The 17,648-nt window shown below is 33.0% G+C and overlaps 2 protein-coding genes across 6 annotated transcripts; one reads left to right on the top strand and one right to left on the bottom strand.

Annotated features, from left to right (window-relative positions):
• The first annotated feature begins 79 nt into the window (after nucleotides 1–79).
• Nucleotides 80–4,701, top strand: Oseg5 (intraflagellar transport protein Oseg5). 2 transcript variants are annotated; one of them, XM_033467341.2, is made up of 16 exons: nucleotides 80–471; nucleotides 546–724; nucleotides 1,312–1,422; nucleotides 1,486–1,664; nucleotides 1,739–1,828; nucleotides 1,926–2,063; nucleotides 2,139–2,263; nucleotides 2,338–2,586; nucleotides 2,661–2,824; nucleotides 2,905–3,102; nucleotides 3,217–3,367; nucleotides 3,433–3,604; nucleotides 3,668–3,790; nucleotides 3,869–4,008; nucleotides 4,080–4,218; nucleotides 4,291–4,427. In XM_033467341.2, the coding sequence occupies exons 1-16, from the start codon at nucleotides 377–379 to the stop codon at nucleotides 4,291–4,293; spliced, it is 2,256 nt and encodes a 751-aa protein (XP_033323232.1). In that variant the 5' UTR covers nucleotides 80–376; the 3' UTR covers nucleotides 4,294–4,427. The 2 variants fall into 2 exon arrangements, with proteins under 2 accessions (XP_033323232.1, XP_033323231.1); XM_033467340.2 differs by having other exon boundaries at nucleotides 223–471; nucleotides 4,313–4,701.
• Nucleotides 4,604–17,500, bottom strand: LOC117218744 (bcl-2-related ovarian killer protein). Of its 4 annotated transcripts, none has more exons than XM_033467346.2 (5): nucleotides 16,341–17,500; nucleotides 6,827–7,135; nucleotides 5,589–5,979; nucleotides 4,887–4,945; nucleotides 4,604–4,810 (listed from the first exon to the last, which is right to left on the bottom strand). In XM_033467346.2, exons 2-5 carry the CDS (start codon nucleotides 7,088–7,090, stop codon nucleotides 4,676–4,678), a joined length of 849 nt encoding a protein of 282 aa, XP_033323237.1. In that variant the 5' UTR covers nucleotides 7,091–7,135; nucleotides 16,341–17,500; the 3' UTR covers nucleotides 4,604–4,675. The 4 variants fall into 4 exon arrangements, with proteins under 4 accessions (XP_033323237.1, XP_033323238.1, XP_033323235.1 ...); XM_033467347.2 differs by having other exon boundaries at nucleotides 16,610–17,500; XM_033467344.2 differs by lacking the exon at nucleotides 16,341–17,500 and adding an exon at nucleotides 10,416–10,719.
• Between the last annotated feature and the right edge of the window lie 148 nt (nucleotides 17,501–17,648).

Below are 17,648 nucleotides of genomic sequence, written 5' to 3'. Positions count from 1 at the left end.
GCAATCTCAGGATATTCTTGATGTTTTCGCTCGCAAGGATAATTGTTCTTCTTCAAGGTCAATATTTTCTATACCGACAGGCTTCTACTATAAATAAAATTGTCTTATTGTCCTTTTTATAAAACCGACTTTATGTAAAGATTTTCAGTAAACATGTATGAGATAATACGTACATATAAAGTAAATGTATGTTCTACCCTGTCACCATAGCAACTTGTTCACCAACAAATATTTCAGTGTATAGTTCAACCGAGCACGCGATCGAACTTGTGCACTAGAGAATGTTCACGTCGCGTGCTGTCCAATTTATAATTCTACATGCGTCAACGAAGATTTTGATAAGTGTACGACGTAAATTTATAGGTCATAGCGTAAAATGAGATTTAAAATATCTGCACAGAATCGCAACGGCCATAAGCGTTTGGTGACCTGTGTAGCATGGAGCTCTGCCGAAGAAATTTATTCCTGCGGGTACGTTTCAGTGTTTATCATATGTTTTCAGCTTTTATCACTTTGCAAGATAATTATACTTTTTTCTTCTATAGAGAAGATCATTTGTTAATATCATGGCATTTGGAAGGTGGAATCGCGCATTCCAGTGTTGTCACACAATTTCCTGACGATTTTTATCCGACGGACATGCAGTGGCATCCACGGCTAAACTATGGAACATTAATTACAAAAAAACAGACATTAGACGTTCTCTTGATTACTACGGCGGATGGTATTTAATGTTTTTTTAACGATGTCTTCAATTCAGTAATAATGACAGTTTTGAACTATATATATATTTTTTAAATCATTGTAAATATTGAAAAAAATGTTCATACTGTATAAATTAAATAATAGACTAGTTTATACGTCCTTTTTTATTTGATTTAATATATTTTGTAGATATGATAATGTTCTAAAAATAAAGGAAATGTTTAGTATTTACGCGCAATTATTACTATAAAAAATATAGAAAAATTGTATGTTGTTTATAAACTCAAATTTTATTAGAAAATTTATGGAGGATACACAAAATTTTCTTATGAGAAACCGATAAGCGGATTAACGTTAAATATTTAAAATAAATATAATACTATGTTTATAATGTACGAAGTATTTCGATAGAATATAAAAAAATAATAAACAGCTTTTTAAAATCACGATAATAACAATTTTTAAACAAATTGATAGTTTTATAATTTCATTAATAAAACTCTATTAACATAAAGGTTTATAAAACGCAATACAGTTTTCTCGTGTATTAAAGTTGTGCTTAAAACTTATGTGCGTAGAAATTTATAAACAATATTTTTTTTATAGGAAAGTATCACTTAGTCAATAAGAATGGTCGTATAGAGAAGAGTGTTGAGGCTCATAAAGGAGCAACTACAGTAGGCAGATGGAGTTCAGATGGTTCTGCTCTTTTAACAGGTAAGTAAACGCATTACATGTTGAGGATCTATTGTTCAATCAACGTTTTTATTATAATTTCAGCTGGTGAGGATGGTTTAATAAAAGTCTGGTCACGAAGTGGTATGCTTCGGTCCGTTATTGTCCGAGGTTCATTTCCTATTTTATCTGCTGCTTGGAGCCCAAATTGTACAACAGTCCTATACACACAGGGTGCTCATCTAATATTTCAGTCACTGAACACAAATTCTAAACCTCGAAAGGTTGAACAATTTAATCCATATATGTAGCATTTATATTATCCAGAAACAAAATAATATTTATAGGAAAATTGTAGTTACTGGCGCATGATGGTCTCATCTTGATTGTATGTTGGTGCCATACTAATGGTCTTGTAATTTCTGGTGGAGAAGATTGTAGATATAAGGTATGTGGAGATAATTGCAAAATTGCAGTAACTGCATTAAAATGTTGTTTTATATGTTTAGTCAGATCATAGGAGAAGTTAATTTTTTTTTTCGAAGGTATGGGATCCTAATGGTGCTCTAATCTTCTCCAGTAACATGGGAGATTATCCTATTACATCAATAAGTTGGAGTTACTCAGGGAACCACTTTGCTGTCGGATCTTTCAACACAATCAAACTGTGTGACAAAACAGGAGTTCGTTTATTTCTACATTGTATTTTAGCTCGATTCGTGTAGAGAATATTCTTCTATCGATGCTTATTTTTCTAGTGGTCCTATTCATTAGAAAAAATTAATTCCGGAAGCATATACTGTATTGCCTGGTCCAGTGATAGTACACAGGTTGCTATGGCTTGTAGTAATGGAACTGTGTTAACTGGACATATAATAGATAGGTATTAAGTATTTTACGACAATGCAAATGTTGCTGAGACCAAGTTTTATACAATTCTACATAAATGCACAACAGGAGGCTGGAATGGCACAATTACGAAGCTACATTAGTCAAAAGAAAAGTGATTGAAATCAGACATATTGCTAATGAAGTTCAAGAAACATTAGAAATATCGGATCGTGTGGTCCAACTGGAATTTGGTTTTGATCATTTGGTCGTTATAACGCCGGCCCAGTGCCATATTTACTCGGTAGTAAATTGGAACACACCAGCGATATTTGATTTGAAGAATGCCACTGTATCAGCAGTGCTACTTGCAGAGAAGTATTGAATAATTCTTTTATCGTAACTTAGATAAAACAATGAAAAAGAATTATTTTGTATTCAATGATTTTTAGACAGTTTCTACTGGTCGAATGGAATAGCGTATCGCTCTACAGCTATCAAGGCCGATTATTAGGAACTCCGAAGTGGAAAGGGATGACACAGGAACGACTTCACCCCCCTTGCGTATCATTGTGCTCTGACACTTTAGTTATAAGATCGCAGACTAATGAAAAATGTATAGCATAATTCACTTTGCAGTTGTTACCGAGAAAATTTGTTCATCTTCTTTCATTTCTGTTGATCTTGCGTTTTTAGTACTTCACGTTTTGGAAGTCGCCTACAATAAACCGATAACAGAAAGTCAATCCTACGTACACCTTCAAGATATTACGAGGGTGGCGCTAAACCAAATAGGAGGGCCGAATGAACGACAAGTGGCGTTAATCGATTTGAATAAAGACTTGTTTCTGGTTTCTGTTAGATCTACTGGTTTTGGTAGAGTATGTAAAATAGGTGCGAATCTTTCTTTAACAGCAATTAAACTACAGACACTTGTGCTACTTTGAAAATTTTACGATTAACTGGAATTATGTTTTATTAATTTTACATTATTTTATTTTTCCTCAGCTGCGATGGCACAGGACATTGCATGGGCAACAGACGCGAATGTTTTAGCAGCAATGCTCGATGCAATGTTGTCTGTATGGCTGTGCCCTAATTGTGTGCATTATAGCGATCGGAAAATAATAAGGAAAACTAGGATTGACAAAGCAAGCAGGTCTGAATGTATTTCTCCTTATATGCTAAGATATCGTTCATTTTCTAACGTGCTCATGCTTTCAGTGAGTTTGGCAAACAGCCAAGTATTTCAAGTGTATACAACGGTATGGTAATGGTTCGTCGAGGTGATGGTGCATTGGTGGCATCTTCTTTTTATACATTCTTCATCAGCCTTCATCAACACATATTAAACAAGAGGTGGAAAGAAGCGTTATCTCTTTGTCGAATCGCTCAGGTAATTAATATTATTCATGTAACAGCACAAATCATTTTTAAAAAATATGCAATTTCTAAACAGAATGAAATATTATGGACTTGTATGGCCGTTATGGCGACCGACAATAAAGAACTGAGTGCAGCAGAAGAAGCATATGCGGCGATCTCACGATACGACAAAGTAGATTATATTCAATATATAAAGGTAATGGCAATTAATAAAAGAAACTGTTACTTTTTCTGCAATAATCCGCGTTAGTATTCATACGTTGAAAATTAAAAGGGTTTCACAAGCAAAACTCAGAGATTAGCAGAAATGGCGCTTCTCTCGGGTGATCTGCTGACTGCGGAAGGCATTCTTTTGCAAAATGGTTTGATCGCGGAAGCTATACGAATTAACATCGAAGTGTACAATTGGAATAGGTATCGTTTCGTTGCCGTAGACGCCATTGTGAATAATACATTTATTTCTCACATTGTTATTTATATTTCAGAGCTTTGGAATTGGCCATTAGACATAAAAAGCAACAAGAGGAAGTTCTGTATGCGAGAAAAAAATATCTAGAAGTGATTAATAAGGAAGAAACGAATCAGAGCTTCCTCGCGTATATCGCAACCGTTACGAAAGTACAGGTAATCTAATTTTCTTTCTGATCGCACAATTTTTATAAATTGCACGTAATTTTGTACGTTTCCTCCGAACAGTGAGAACCATTATTTTTACCAGGAATTAAATGAGAAACAGAACAACCAGGTACACCAAGGGACCGTTGAACGGACCGTTAGTCGAGAGGAACCGGAATTCTTGGAGCCGGAAGTTACACATCGTGAGATGTCGGAACAAGAAGTGTATACTTGAAAGGGCGGCGCATGTTGCGTTTATACGAATCATTTAATGAAATACGTAAAATTTAAATATAATGAACCATTGCCCAAAGGTAAACGATCTGGTAACTGCTAGCCTAAGGAACATTAAAAAGCGAGGATTTTCAAGTAGTAAGAAACTCGTGCGAAAAAGTGTTATGAAAATTTTTACTATATTCAGTTGTGCAATAAATATAAATAATCATGGCTGTATATTTAGTACATGTTATAAAATTAAAAATTTTAAAAATATCGAGACTATAACGACGATCACTGTAGAAAATATAAATAATGACACAAGCTTCCGCGTACACCATGCTGTCTCCTTTGTTACTGGCCTGTAGCGTGTTGTCAAGGCAGACTAAAATAAGAGATCTGTTAGGCGAAGAAAGTGCCAATTTTAATTTGTTTTGGCTAGGTAATACATTTCAGCTTACCCATCCGCCATTGGCTTGTATCCACGCAGCGAGATCCTCTTCCAAAATGTCATTCATACCTGATAACCAAACAGAGATCTAATAATAAGAATGAGACGCACTCACAATTTACTCGGTTTTGAGACCCCGAAAATAGTTTACAAGTACGTGCTTCAATTTGTTTATTACTAAAAATTGCTCAAAAGTACTAAATTACAATTTTAAATGGTAATTTGTTCAAAATTCCAATTTTTGAAAATCGAAAATTGTCAAAATGTACGAGCTTCAATTTTTGAACATTCCAAAATTGCTCAAAAGTAAAAATTTCGCACATAAAATCGTAGACACTGTTCAAACTTATATTTTAGTGATTATCACAATTTTAGAGAAGTCTATTTTATATAAAATTGATACTTTCTTTAATTTCCCACGCTTAAATATAGACTCTAAAAAAATTTGTACCATTCACATTGTAATAAGGCCTCACTCTTTTTTTAGCACAATATTTAATAGAATTCTTTTTGGTCTTGTCATTAATAATGTAACGACGACGACCAATGTATACCTGTAAGAATGCAGAGAACATACTTTTTGTTCGCTCGATTGCAACATAGAATTCATAGTAAGTAGATACTTAACACTTCTAGGCTGGACATTCTTGCCAAAATGAGAGAAACAGGACTACCAGACGAATTACATTATAATTTAAAACGAATTAATTACCTCTCTGTATGGCGGGTAGAAACTCAGGTTTGCCCTGACGTACGCAATCCACAGCAATGCCACCGGCGATGGCGTAAAGGGCTATCACTTTGCTCCAGGTCATCTCGCCGTTTCTGATCATCTCCCTGGAGACATCGGCTATGGCCACGCTGGCGGATTGTTCCGAAGAGAAACTACCGCAGCCAATTTGTCGGGAAACACGATTGAACAAGTTTGGATGCATTTTCTCCAGTTCTGCACCAACTGATATCAATTCTGGATAAACCTCCCCCACAACCGCGCCACCCGGAAGCAACATGGCGCTCCTCATCCTCTTCAGACCGAGCTTTCGATGAAAGATTCCGGATCGTTTCAATCGATTTCGTATATACTGACCGCATAATGATGTGCCCTAGGCAAACCATAAATAATATCAGTCGGACTTTTTCTTGATAGGCTAGATAATTAAAAACTTAAACATTTAAAAGTCGAGATTACACTGAAACATCGCGTCAGACTCTTGTCATTCGTCTATAATTTGTCTGTTACCGATACTTGATCGTCAGAGTTTCTGCAGACATACAATAAACATAAATTTTACTTCTTTTGTAAGATTTTAGAAATGTGAAAGGAGGCCTAATTCATGCAGGCCCGGAAAAATCGTAAGTTAAAGGGTTAAAAGAAATTAATTAGGATCTTCAAGCAAAATTAATATTGTCTGCACTAATTGTTGAAAACAAGAGTTAAGTAAAAATGTACTCGTTTTTTCAATAGTCTCGATAAAATGAAAATAGCGTAACGAGATTCTTACATCAGTCTTATGTTCTTACTGTTCTGTGCACAATAAGATTGCGAATCTTTATATAAAATACAAATTTTCTTCATAAATTGTAAGGAACAGAAGTTTGGTATATATAAAATTTTTCTTACAGCAGCTTCAATAAATTGAAAATATTAGAACAATTTAATACGCTATAAACGTACAAAATATACATTTTATTAAACAATAAATCTTGTTAATATGACTGTGCCCAGGTCGAGTATCCTTTAGATTTCAATAAATACCAGCAAATTTAGAGAGAGTTTACTAAAATATTTGCAAGAATGTTTCATGAATTGTCAAACTTTTTAAAATGTTCTTTCATCTTTCAGTATCAAATGTTGTACAAATTAAGGAACTAAAAATACGCTTTTGTTTTTTAATTATTTGACTAATGTCCAAGAAATATGTGTTGCAAATGGGAGCAGCTGTGGCTCACCTGTGACACGGTGAGTTCAATGGAAGCAGAGACGGTCCTCCAGCGAATAGTGTGAGAAATTTTCCTCGTGACCACATCGCTGACATTGCTGAATCTTCTTCGCGCCGAATCAACAACTTGGAAAGGCGTGATCTCTGGATTATTAGAGGGGAAACCAGCCAAATTCGAGTGCAAGGACAAGGCGAGGCTGTTTCTCCGGTAAGGTTGAGTCCCACTTCCGGAAATGTCCTCCAAGCCGCGTAATGTACCGGCTAATCCAGACATTGATGAATCCTCTGTGGTATAGTCCTGCCATTCAGGCTTCTCAGGCTGAAAAAATTCAAATAATTAGTAGAAACAATTTGGCATTTGAAGTGCAATAGCTTTTATTGCATTTTTATTATAAAAATATATTTTTCTGATTTTTCTTTCAAAACGATTAAAATTGTAGAAATATTTTCGCGAGGAATTCACATAAACTTTCTTTGGAACGGTTTTGTAGCTAGACTCAATTGATAAATTATGTATGCATGATGTATGCAGGAAATACGTGCAAAATGAATGACAATTATACGAAGTTCATACAGTATGAGCAAATTGTTTACTATGCAAAATGTACGCGTTATGCAAAATGTGCAAAACAGAAAATACATTGTAACAATCGTTTGTTGATAAACCGGACAGCTGTCTACCATGTTTACAACTGTGTGAGAAAAATAATTCTAGTACATGTGAAATAAGATATTCCCAATGCTTAAATTGGCTACTTTTAATTAACAATTATTATTAATTGCAGTGATAATGTAAACTGATTTTTCTTTTTTTCTGTTAAATAAATTGTAGTCGTGATCTTATAAGAATGACCTTCAAACGAACGCATTAACCTAGATTTAAATATTATTAAAAATTATACTAAACGTTCATTTTATGGATATATGGATATATTATGCATATTATGTGACAAGAAATAGTAACATAAATTACATTATAGTGAAAACAATAACAAACTTTAACGAAAGTATTATCACGGGATACAAAAAATTGTAAAGAGTTCTTTAAAGAATGGGAGTTGCAACAAGATATTAATCTTCCAGTTGTTATTATTTATGAACATTCTTATTGAAACACTTAGAAAACATTTATTTTTGTTTTTCTATAACTCTATTCAAGCTACCATTTTTTACCTTAATGTATAAATTATGTATAAAATACGTATGTTCCAATAAACGAATATTCGAATCAATTGTTTCTCACAACCATAAATATTTATTTACGTTTATTCAGCACCGTACACACAGTACAATAATTATATCAAACTTATCAAGCATTAAAGATGAAAAAGCTATGATTTAATAATAATTATTAATTGACACAGTTTGCTCTATAAGAATGATGCAATTTAATTTACTTAGTTTTCTCGAAATTTATTGAATCATGTCCTATGAAAGAGTCTCTATAATTTCAACAATTTTCAAATAAAAATCGTGAAACCGGCGTTCAGCTAGCAACGACGAAATTCGTCAGGAGTATCTCCTTGAAAGTCAGGGGAATCTCGAATAGCATCAAGTGAATATCTTCAAGTCCCTTTATGGTAATCACGGGACACAGGCTCGCGAAGGCGAGTGTTGATAGAATCTTCTGTCCTTACTACCACAATGCAGACGGTACATTCACACCAGGTATCGTAAGTAATTATTATTCCACTCGCGCGTACAGCTGTTGTTATCTGGCAGCCTTATTTAACCCTTGTTATTTAACGTGCTCCGCGGCGTTTTCTGTGTCGCTTGAACGTAGACACTCGTTTTATGCGTATTACTTGCCTCCATTCCATCATTTACGAACGAGACGGATTAACCGTGGTGTATGACATTTCTAAATTAAAACAAACTCCGTTGATTATACAATCACAGTCCTTGACTCATGAACAAACCTGAGAACACACGTTGAAAAGTCTCTACGTCGCTACGCGGTTCAAAATTGAAGGTACGAATTTTCTTTCACGTTCCTGGTCTACGTTCGTTTTGTAAATAATAATTTCTGGTTACGTGAAACAAAGTTACTAAATGCATAATGATTACTCAAGTTACGAATTAAGTGGTTTATATAAAAATCCGGAGTCTAGTTATTATTTATACAGGTAACCTGATGTTAAATGCTTATTTTAAATTAGTTCACTGTTAGTATACTATTTTTCAATGTTTTATACAAGATGTAGATGTATAAATTCCTCTTTATGTGACAAATTCCTTATTTATGTTTTCTATTCGTTCAAATGTATAGTATCGTAGAAACGAATATCCAAGAAGTTTATAAGCACCGCAAAAGAATTAGTAACGCTGCTCGTCTTTGTTTATTTCTAGCGTAGGACAGTTACAATTTATCAACGTCGAGCAGCCGGAAAATTATGTTTGTATATTAATCTTTAATCTTAACTGCGTGCGACCTTTAAGCTCAAGTAAAATTCTGTAATGAATTTATTGAATTTCTAGTTAGAGTTCCTTTATGAATAATGTATACACACATAATATTTTTATTTGATATACAAAAATAACTGAAAAATATATCGAGGAAATAAAACGTATTTAAAAGTGTGTGTATAAACTTCGTGTAATATATATTGATGATGTTACGCAAATGCGACTACCGATGATTTATTCATTTCAAAAGGATACGATTATCTGTCCTTGTAAAAAATGGTGGCAAAGAAGCCCATTCCGTGCAAATCGATCTGTGTTATTACTTTGAAATTATCTGTGCGTGTTACAAAACAACAAAGTTTTACATGAAATATTATATTGAACTATACCTTACAAGATATAAAAAAAACTGTGGCCCGTCTATTAAAGTTATGATCGGGACAATGTTTGAAAATTAGAAAAATATACAATTGTTCTAAGCGAGGTGTAGGCACATTTAAAATACTAAGTATTGGAAATAGTAAATGAAATATTTTTATTTATATATAAGACAGTATTTCAAGATTTAAATTCTCAGTTTTACATATAGGAATATTTAAAAATATCTACTTATTACGTACGTATGGGAATTAGTAATTGAATGAATATTTTTTACGCAACGTATTAGAAGAAATTAATTGAAATAATAATTCTTTTGGAGAATATGTGAGACGTAATTTTCTCAATTAATATATGATGGTGTTACTCACTCTGCGACGTATAAGCATAACTATGAACTTAAAAATATCCCCAAGGCAAAAATAATACACAAAAACTGCACCACATGATTAATGACAGAAATATTTCTTTCAGATAATTATTTGATGTCCGCACTGAGAAGCATATAATTGCTAAGTATACTTGCAGAGTCAAATGAACATTTCTAATAGTATTGCCGTTAATTTCAAAAGCAAATCACCCGTTTAAAGAGAAAATAATCTCTACAATTCTTTTTTACTTGTGATACGAAATATTCTGGCACTTATCACCGTTTCCAAGTCTGCGTTGCAGAAATTGGAATTCGGTCGACGTTAATTTTATCGATAATGTGACTACAATGAAACGCGTGAAGATCATCGATCTAAGAGGGGGAAATCTATAAGCGAAAACATGTTAAATGATAAGCGTCAATACGAAGAATGGAATTCATTTACCAATGGCTGGGTCGCCTCCTCTCGGACCCCCAATCGAAAGTCTGGCTTCATGGTAATTAACGCGCGACTGCCTCATTAGTCACTACCGCCTTGCTTGCTCCACACATTATATGCGTAATATACTTCTGCTGAATTATCACTTATCAACGGTGAGCCTGACCGGTCGATTATCGTTCGAGGAGTGCGCGCGGTGGCGCATTAAATCGTTTGTTTTATCAATTTTCAAGGTTTATTTCCACGTCGGAATGATGTCGATAATGAAACCGCGCGTCATCATTGCATTTTTGCCACTTTATGCATGATGCAGGTAGCGTCATACAGCACTCGTTGCTGGACGTACGCACGCGAGACAATAAAGAAATTTGTACTGCCATTCTGTGATTTATACGCTACTTTTCCAAGTGGATCTCAGTTTAGACAATCGCTGATAGTTTTATTTATATTTCATTTATATTTCATATTATATATATGTTTGATTTAGTAAAAATTATTTGGAAGTCTTTTAGTCTTAATCCAAGCTAAAAATTGTAGAATTTGCTTCTCTCTCTCTCTCTCTCTCCCTCTCTCTTGATAGTTTTGTCAGAACTCGTTTCAAAACAAATAAGGCCAGATATAATTGAAGAAATGTTTTGAACGGTGACCTAGTTTATAATGCTAAGAATATAGCGATTTTGGCAATTCTTCAAAAATGAATTACAAAGTGATTGTTTTTTAAAAATTGCAGAATAATTTATATCGTATTTAAGGAATATGTACTAATTTATTCGTACAATGGATGTGCTTGTATGAATGTATAATCATTGGAGATGTAAATTGGTGGAAATATTGTTGCTATTATTTTTTTATCAGAAACAGAAAAATGCCTTTCTTGAAAAATAAATTCTTAATTCAGAAAATACAAAATTAATAAATTGATAGGAGTTTCAAATTTTATTGATTATCATAACATATTCAATGTAATTCGTGAATTATGTCGTACAACGATACAAAATTAAAGTAAAGTATATTTTATAAGGTTCGTCGGTTGCGTTTGTGCATAGTGTGTATCAGATACCTTGAACGGTGAAGTCATCTAAGTAGATAATGCACGTAAATAGCTTACCATCTTTTCAGAAGAACATCACAAGCTACTTCGATAGATACAATAACAATTATAAAACTCCATTGAAAAAGATACAAATACTATTCAATTTCTAGGCAAACCTGTTTTGGTATCACCAATAGTTTCAATGATTTGCTTGTTTTATAGCAATCTTCTACCAGCCTCTTTTTTACTGTAGATAGAATCTGACAAGATCCCACTGACCACAGGAGATGTTATACAACTCTAGTATTTTGTGCTTTTAACAACAAAGATGTGAAAATAGAGTTGAAATTTTGCTTCACATTTTCCATAAAAATCCTGATTTTCGCCAGATCAGATCATTCGTAAGCGAAACAAAAAGTCAGATTCACCCAAATTTTTAAGCCTGCTATTGCCTCGCGAGCAAGATACGCGAACTCGAATCTTGTGTTTCATACACGATGTTTCATAATTCATGATAAAGATTATTAGGTCGGATAACATATTTGCGCGGAGGCTTCGTTTTCGAGAAAATTAAATTTAAATGCCAGTCGAGTAAACGCGTCCTTGATAAATAACTGATGTCACGGATTACTTGCTTAATGGGAACTATCAGCTTGAGCATAACGTTCCAATACGATATGTAAACGAGCACTGACATTTTACCATGTACAGAAACTGTCGCGACAGCCTGCGGCTTGTAGCATAATCAGTAACACCGGTTATTTATTAAAATTTAATTTCCTATAAAAAGCAAAGTCTCCCATGCAATGTTGTTATTCTTGATTTTCGTTTTACAGTAATTTCTCCCTAATTCGCGCTCATATTGCGCACAAAAATGGAGAATTTGGGAAGAGGAGATGCGATTATTCGAGCCTTGCGTCTCGTTTTTATAGTTGTGATAATCGGTAAGTATAATAATCATATCTCCTCTTCCCAAATTGTCTATTTTTGTGCGCAATCTGAGCGCGAATTAGAGAGAAATTACTGTATTTACAGTCACATAGTATCTACCTGATTCAATTTATACCATGAATTATGAAACACCCTGCATAGTTATGTTCTATCAAGGATATTGAAGTGGAGAAACATGGCCCGGTGTATTTTCCTTTAATCAACGATCACGCCGATTTGCTCGAGACAGCACGTCTATTAAAATAACGGAAGAAGTTATCTCGCAATCGCGAAAATTTTCTTCATAATTCACTCGTTCGTATAGTTTTATTCGTAAGCGAACAAAAAGTGTATCAGAGTCGATCGCAAATAGACAACAGTCTCCTTCGTTTGTGATTCAAATGTGAAACGAGAAAAACCGTTCGCTGTTTCAATTAACCGCGCTTGTTAATTGGTCACTAATCCAAAAATGGTGAACGTTAAATGCCAATCACTGTAAATTGCGAAACTGAAAATGGCTTAGTACGAACGTGAAATTTGATTGTCGTTTAAAAATTCTATCCTTGCTACACGTTCAAATCACGAAATGAAATTACTCTCGTTGCCAGAGAAACAGGTAAATAATCAATTGATTAAATAGCCGCCCTAATTGATTCTTGTAAGTAAAATAATTAAATGTGACTCTTAATTGCCTCGTTCGTTCATACGGTGTAGCTATCTCTAAAGACTTAGAAATGCTGACGAAGTGAGGTGAAGTAAAGTAACTTTCGATTTGGCACATTCTCGATGTTTCTGACAATTGATAATTACGCGTTCGTGTTAACAGAGCTGTAAAATTATGAAAAGGACATGTTTCATAATCACAGTATCATAATCTCTGAAATTACATAAATCAATAATTATGTTTTTATTTTATATAATATTTAACTTCTAACTTTTTCAGCTATTTCAGTTTACTAAGTTACATATTAATGATAATCTATGTATTATGTATAAGAATAAATATAAAATATTAAACAAAATGGTAAAAAAATATTTAAGATAATAAAACGGAATTACGATTTTGATTCGTAAAAAGTAAGCATACTTTGTGTCAATGAATTTACCTACAGGTAAAGCGCACATGCTGACAGGTGTTAATTATATAACAAAACCACTTATCATAAGTCTTCTCCTGTTTTGCATAAAAAGCACGTTGTAGGCAGCAAACGTGATCAATATTTTTGGCGCCGATATCAGCGTCCTGTTGTTTTGCAAAAAAGTATACTAGTTCATGACTCAATTCTTTTATATCTACAAAAATTGCATAAATTTACTCAGAGATCGTTATTTAGCAAAGTTAAAATTGTAAACATACTTCAATTGTAAACATTAAATAAATTAATCATACTAAAATCATTCGCTACGAGCAATGCTTAAAATTTTAATTCGAAGGGTGTAATTAAAAGCAACATAATAAATTATGTGAATGAAATGAGTAAGAATTCGAATGGCTATGGCAAGAGAGAAACTTTTGGTGACTCCCCACAACGAAAGTACACACGTCATCGTCAGTGCTGAGGAAGTTGAATATTATAACCCATCAATCATGATCTTTGCTGCTACAAATAGAAACGAAAGAATCATACAAGTTAGATCAATCAACATCTCTTCGCCCCTTACGTTATTCTTTATCCTATTCGTCACTTTTTTAAATTCTTCTTAAAGTTAAAAACACTATGAAATTACAATAAACAAATTCTTTAGTTATATAGATGAGGTCGATAATAAATCGTTACGTTAAATTCTGGCGAATAAGCGAATTGAGATTTAAATATTATAAAATAATAAACGCATGATTAACACAAGATTGATATACAAAAATATGACATAGAGTATGCTTAGGATCCATTTATTAATTAGAATTAATTATTATTAATTAATTATTAGAATTCCATTTATTAATCTTTTTCAACATATTTTTGAAACACTCTTTCTAGAAACATTGTTAGTTATAACGTAGACCATACCAAAATATATGAAAATTTAAGTTAATTGTTAAAAACTGGATAGTCAAACAGCGATAACTATACTCTAGGTTCAAATGGACCCGAGTCCCATTCTTCGTGTATCAAATATTATAGTATTATAAATGGTTGACATATAAATTTTCTAATTTTTCATAGTAAAGTACGAAAATGAAATGCGAGAAATATATCATAACCTTGTGTTCAGTTTACACAGCTAGGTCATTTTAATGATTTGTTCGATTCTTCCGACCCCGAAGGTGTTTACCCTTCGGCACATTATTAGCTTAACGGATATAAGAAAACCCATTAGAACGATTGCGCATGTATTTTGCTTTTAAAGGTAAAAGTTTGACCAAACTTCCTTTATCAGAGCATTGGCTATCAGTGTTACTGCCTCCCAAGTGTTAAAAACATTATACAATTTTCTCTTTACATTATCTTGTGATAACGCCCGCTAAAACATAGTTAGCAACGACCAGTCAGGCTGGTATAGCAACTGGAAAATCGTCACGAACAAACCACAGTTCATGTCCTAATATTTCAACGAATTACGTACCGAAATGCTACTGTAAAAGTAGTGCCAGGCAACTTAAAAGGGTTAATTAACTGGAATGATCGATCGCACTGAATAATTAATCTCAAGTGTGTAAATTATAGCTTATGAGTGTTGAACACAGTTCTTTATTTTAATTGATCATTTTGTATTCCATGTGTCGGGAGCCATTTAGTAGCAAAATCACTCAGCTTTTATTCAATTATTTATAATATGTTTCGTTGGATATTCAGACTCAAAGTGGATTTAAATAAACACCTGTAAATTAATTAAATATAGATTAGAGATATCTATTTTTAATTAATTGGATATCAAGCTATAATGCAATATCATGTATCTAATTAATTGTGCAATAAAAAAGTGAGACGATTTAACTGAAATATACTGAAGCAATATACTGAAATATATAAATGTCATAGAAACGGCAACAAAATTAATGAAAGTTTAATGGCCTTAATAATAATCTTCAGATTTATTACTTAATGAAAAAAGAATTACTCCATGTACTGTTTATTAATGAATTTTTACTAAAATCCATGTAATAAGTTCTAATCAATTTTATAAATTTGAAAACCGTCGAAGCATATCAAAACTTAGCATTTTTATTGAATGATAATAAAACGTTTATTTTCGTAGAACGATAAGCAAACTGCGGATTTTACACGCTTATAACAAAAATTAGTATTTGTAGCTAGATTAAAAAGATTTAGGAGTATCGATATGACCTTCGATTTATTGACGCTACTAACAAATTTTTATTCGACTGCTGTTTCTTTCAAAGATGCGTGACGAGTTTAATGATGTGTCGTGGATTCTTTAGCACGACGAATTGTTTGTAGTGCTTATATGGAAAGCTCATTTACCATCGTTTGCTTAAATTTGCATATCTCATTGCTCGGTTGAATAGACACACCATCGAATCTTGTAGGTGACGCAAGTAGAAAAAAAAGAGAGAAATCGAAGGAACGATGAGTAACTGACAGCATGATATATGGGTCGTGTCAGTATTCAATAGAAGATACGGGCTGCATGTAACGGCTGTGCCCCCTGCCTTCACCCTAAAATATTCGCACAAACAAAAAAATCCGACCCTTTTTTATCTGTGCCACCAAAAAGCGTTCGCTGACGATTCCCGATGGCTAACGTATGACGCTTTTGTGTCCCTTCACTTTCTCCCATCACGCTTTTACTTTACGAAATCGTTAACATTCGAATCGGCAACGAGAACACTGTCTAAATGTTTATTTTGCGTTGAAAATTGAATGAACGAAGTTTCATGAACTGATAAAGCTTTATGAGATAATTAACGATAAGACATTTTTTGTTAACAGATACAATTTTTCAATAAATTATCGTATAATATCAATAAATAATTCGTTAATGAATATCTATACTTGTATAATTACCTTACTGTTCACGCAGGCGCAAGAAATGACACAAATTTCGGTGACAACACTTTAGCCATTGTAAGTAAATATCGTGAAATGAAAGACTTATAGAACATTAAAGACTTGTTATTCTATAACACGTATAACACACTGAATTTTTATGTTAACGAAGATTTCACTGAAATGTTTCGTTTATATTTCTCCATGAAATTGATTATTTTATTTTTATTGCCACAATGCGCTGTTTGGAAGAAAAGTTTAAGGAAGAAACGGAAAGAAGAACGCACCGTCGAAATCGTAGGGTACGCAGCGCGTGCAATACTGGTGACTTCGACTACACAAGGCTCAACTCGAAGCTGTTATGTCAATGCCTTACAAATGTGATCCCTGCATACACCGCTGTATAGCTGGAAAAAGCATATTTTAATCGTTATACAGGGGCAGTATTCAGATGCACAAATATCAAAGACAAATATTTTTAGTAAGAAGGATGTTTTAATATTGCTAATTTGGTAATTTCGTACATTTGTACATAGTTACCCAAATGAAATATCACGGCTTCAGGCTGAAATAGAGCACAAATTATTTTAATGTAAAGTGTACTTCATTATATTAATTGTGAAAAACAATATCATTCAAGTGATCCTTCATTTGACCTAATTTCATTAATAGCAGCTATGATATGGTATGTAATGAATTCTATACATTATCAGTCAAGTATATTAGGAAAAGATTAAGAAATAAGTTCATGTTATTTATAAAAATAAATAAGATACGTTGCTCAAAGTAAAATTTCAATTATTTTTTTGTAGATAATGCAAAACATTTGACTTCTTTTTATCTGTGTTGGAGACGTGCTTTTTTCGAATTTGGCATTACAAAAGAAGCATTAGTTTAAAGAATAAAGCAAAAACAGGTTAAATATTATTCAAGGATCAAATAATCATTATTTATGATCCTAATTACATAAATATATAATTATGTATTCTTCAGAAGCGTGTGAGGTTTAAGAAAAAATTTTCTCAGGAATTGAATGAACGCAGAAAACAGTATAGTTGATTGCCTATCCTAGGAGTTACAGTAAATCGTTGTTTTTTACTGTTAGACGCCAATATCACAAAATCAAATATCTATATTTATCCCAAGAAAGCTTTAATTAATTTCTTTTAATCAATTAAACAAATGAGGTTTAATATATTAATTTACGGACATTTTCACAATAAAACAATCTCTTATCTTAAAAATGAAAGGCTCCAAAATTAATACATCTGTATTTGGAATTAATAAATCCTGCATTTCATCCGCTGGTTATTCAAATATACGAAT

The sequence above is a fragment of the Megalopta genalis genome, chromosome 1 (genome assembly GCF_051020955.1).
Source record: "Megalopta genalis isolate 19385.01 chromosome 1, iyMegGena1_principal, whole genome shotgun sequence".
In the NCBI taxonomy this organism is placed as follows: domain Eukaryota; kingdom Metazoa; phylum Arthropoda; class Insecta; order Hymenoptera; family Halictidae; genus Megalopta; species Megalopta genalis.
This window is presented reverse-complemented; position numbering and strand designations above follow the sequence as displayed.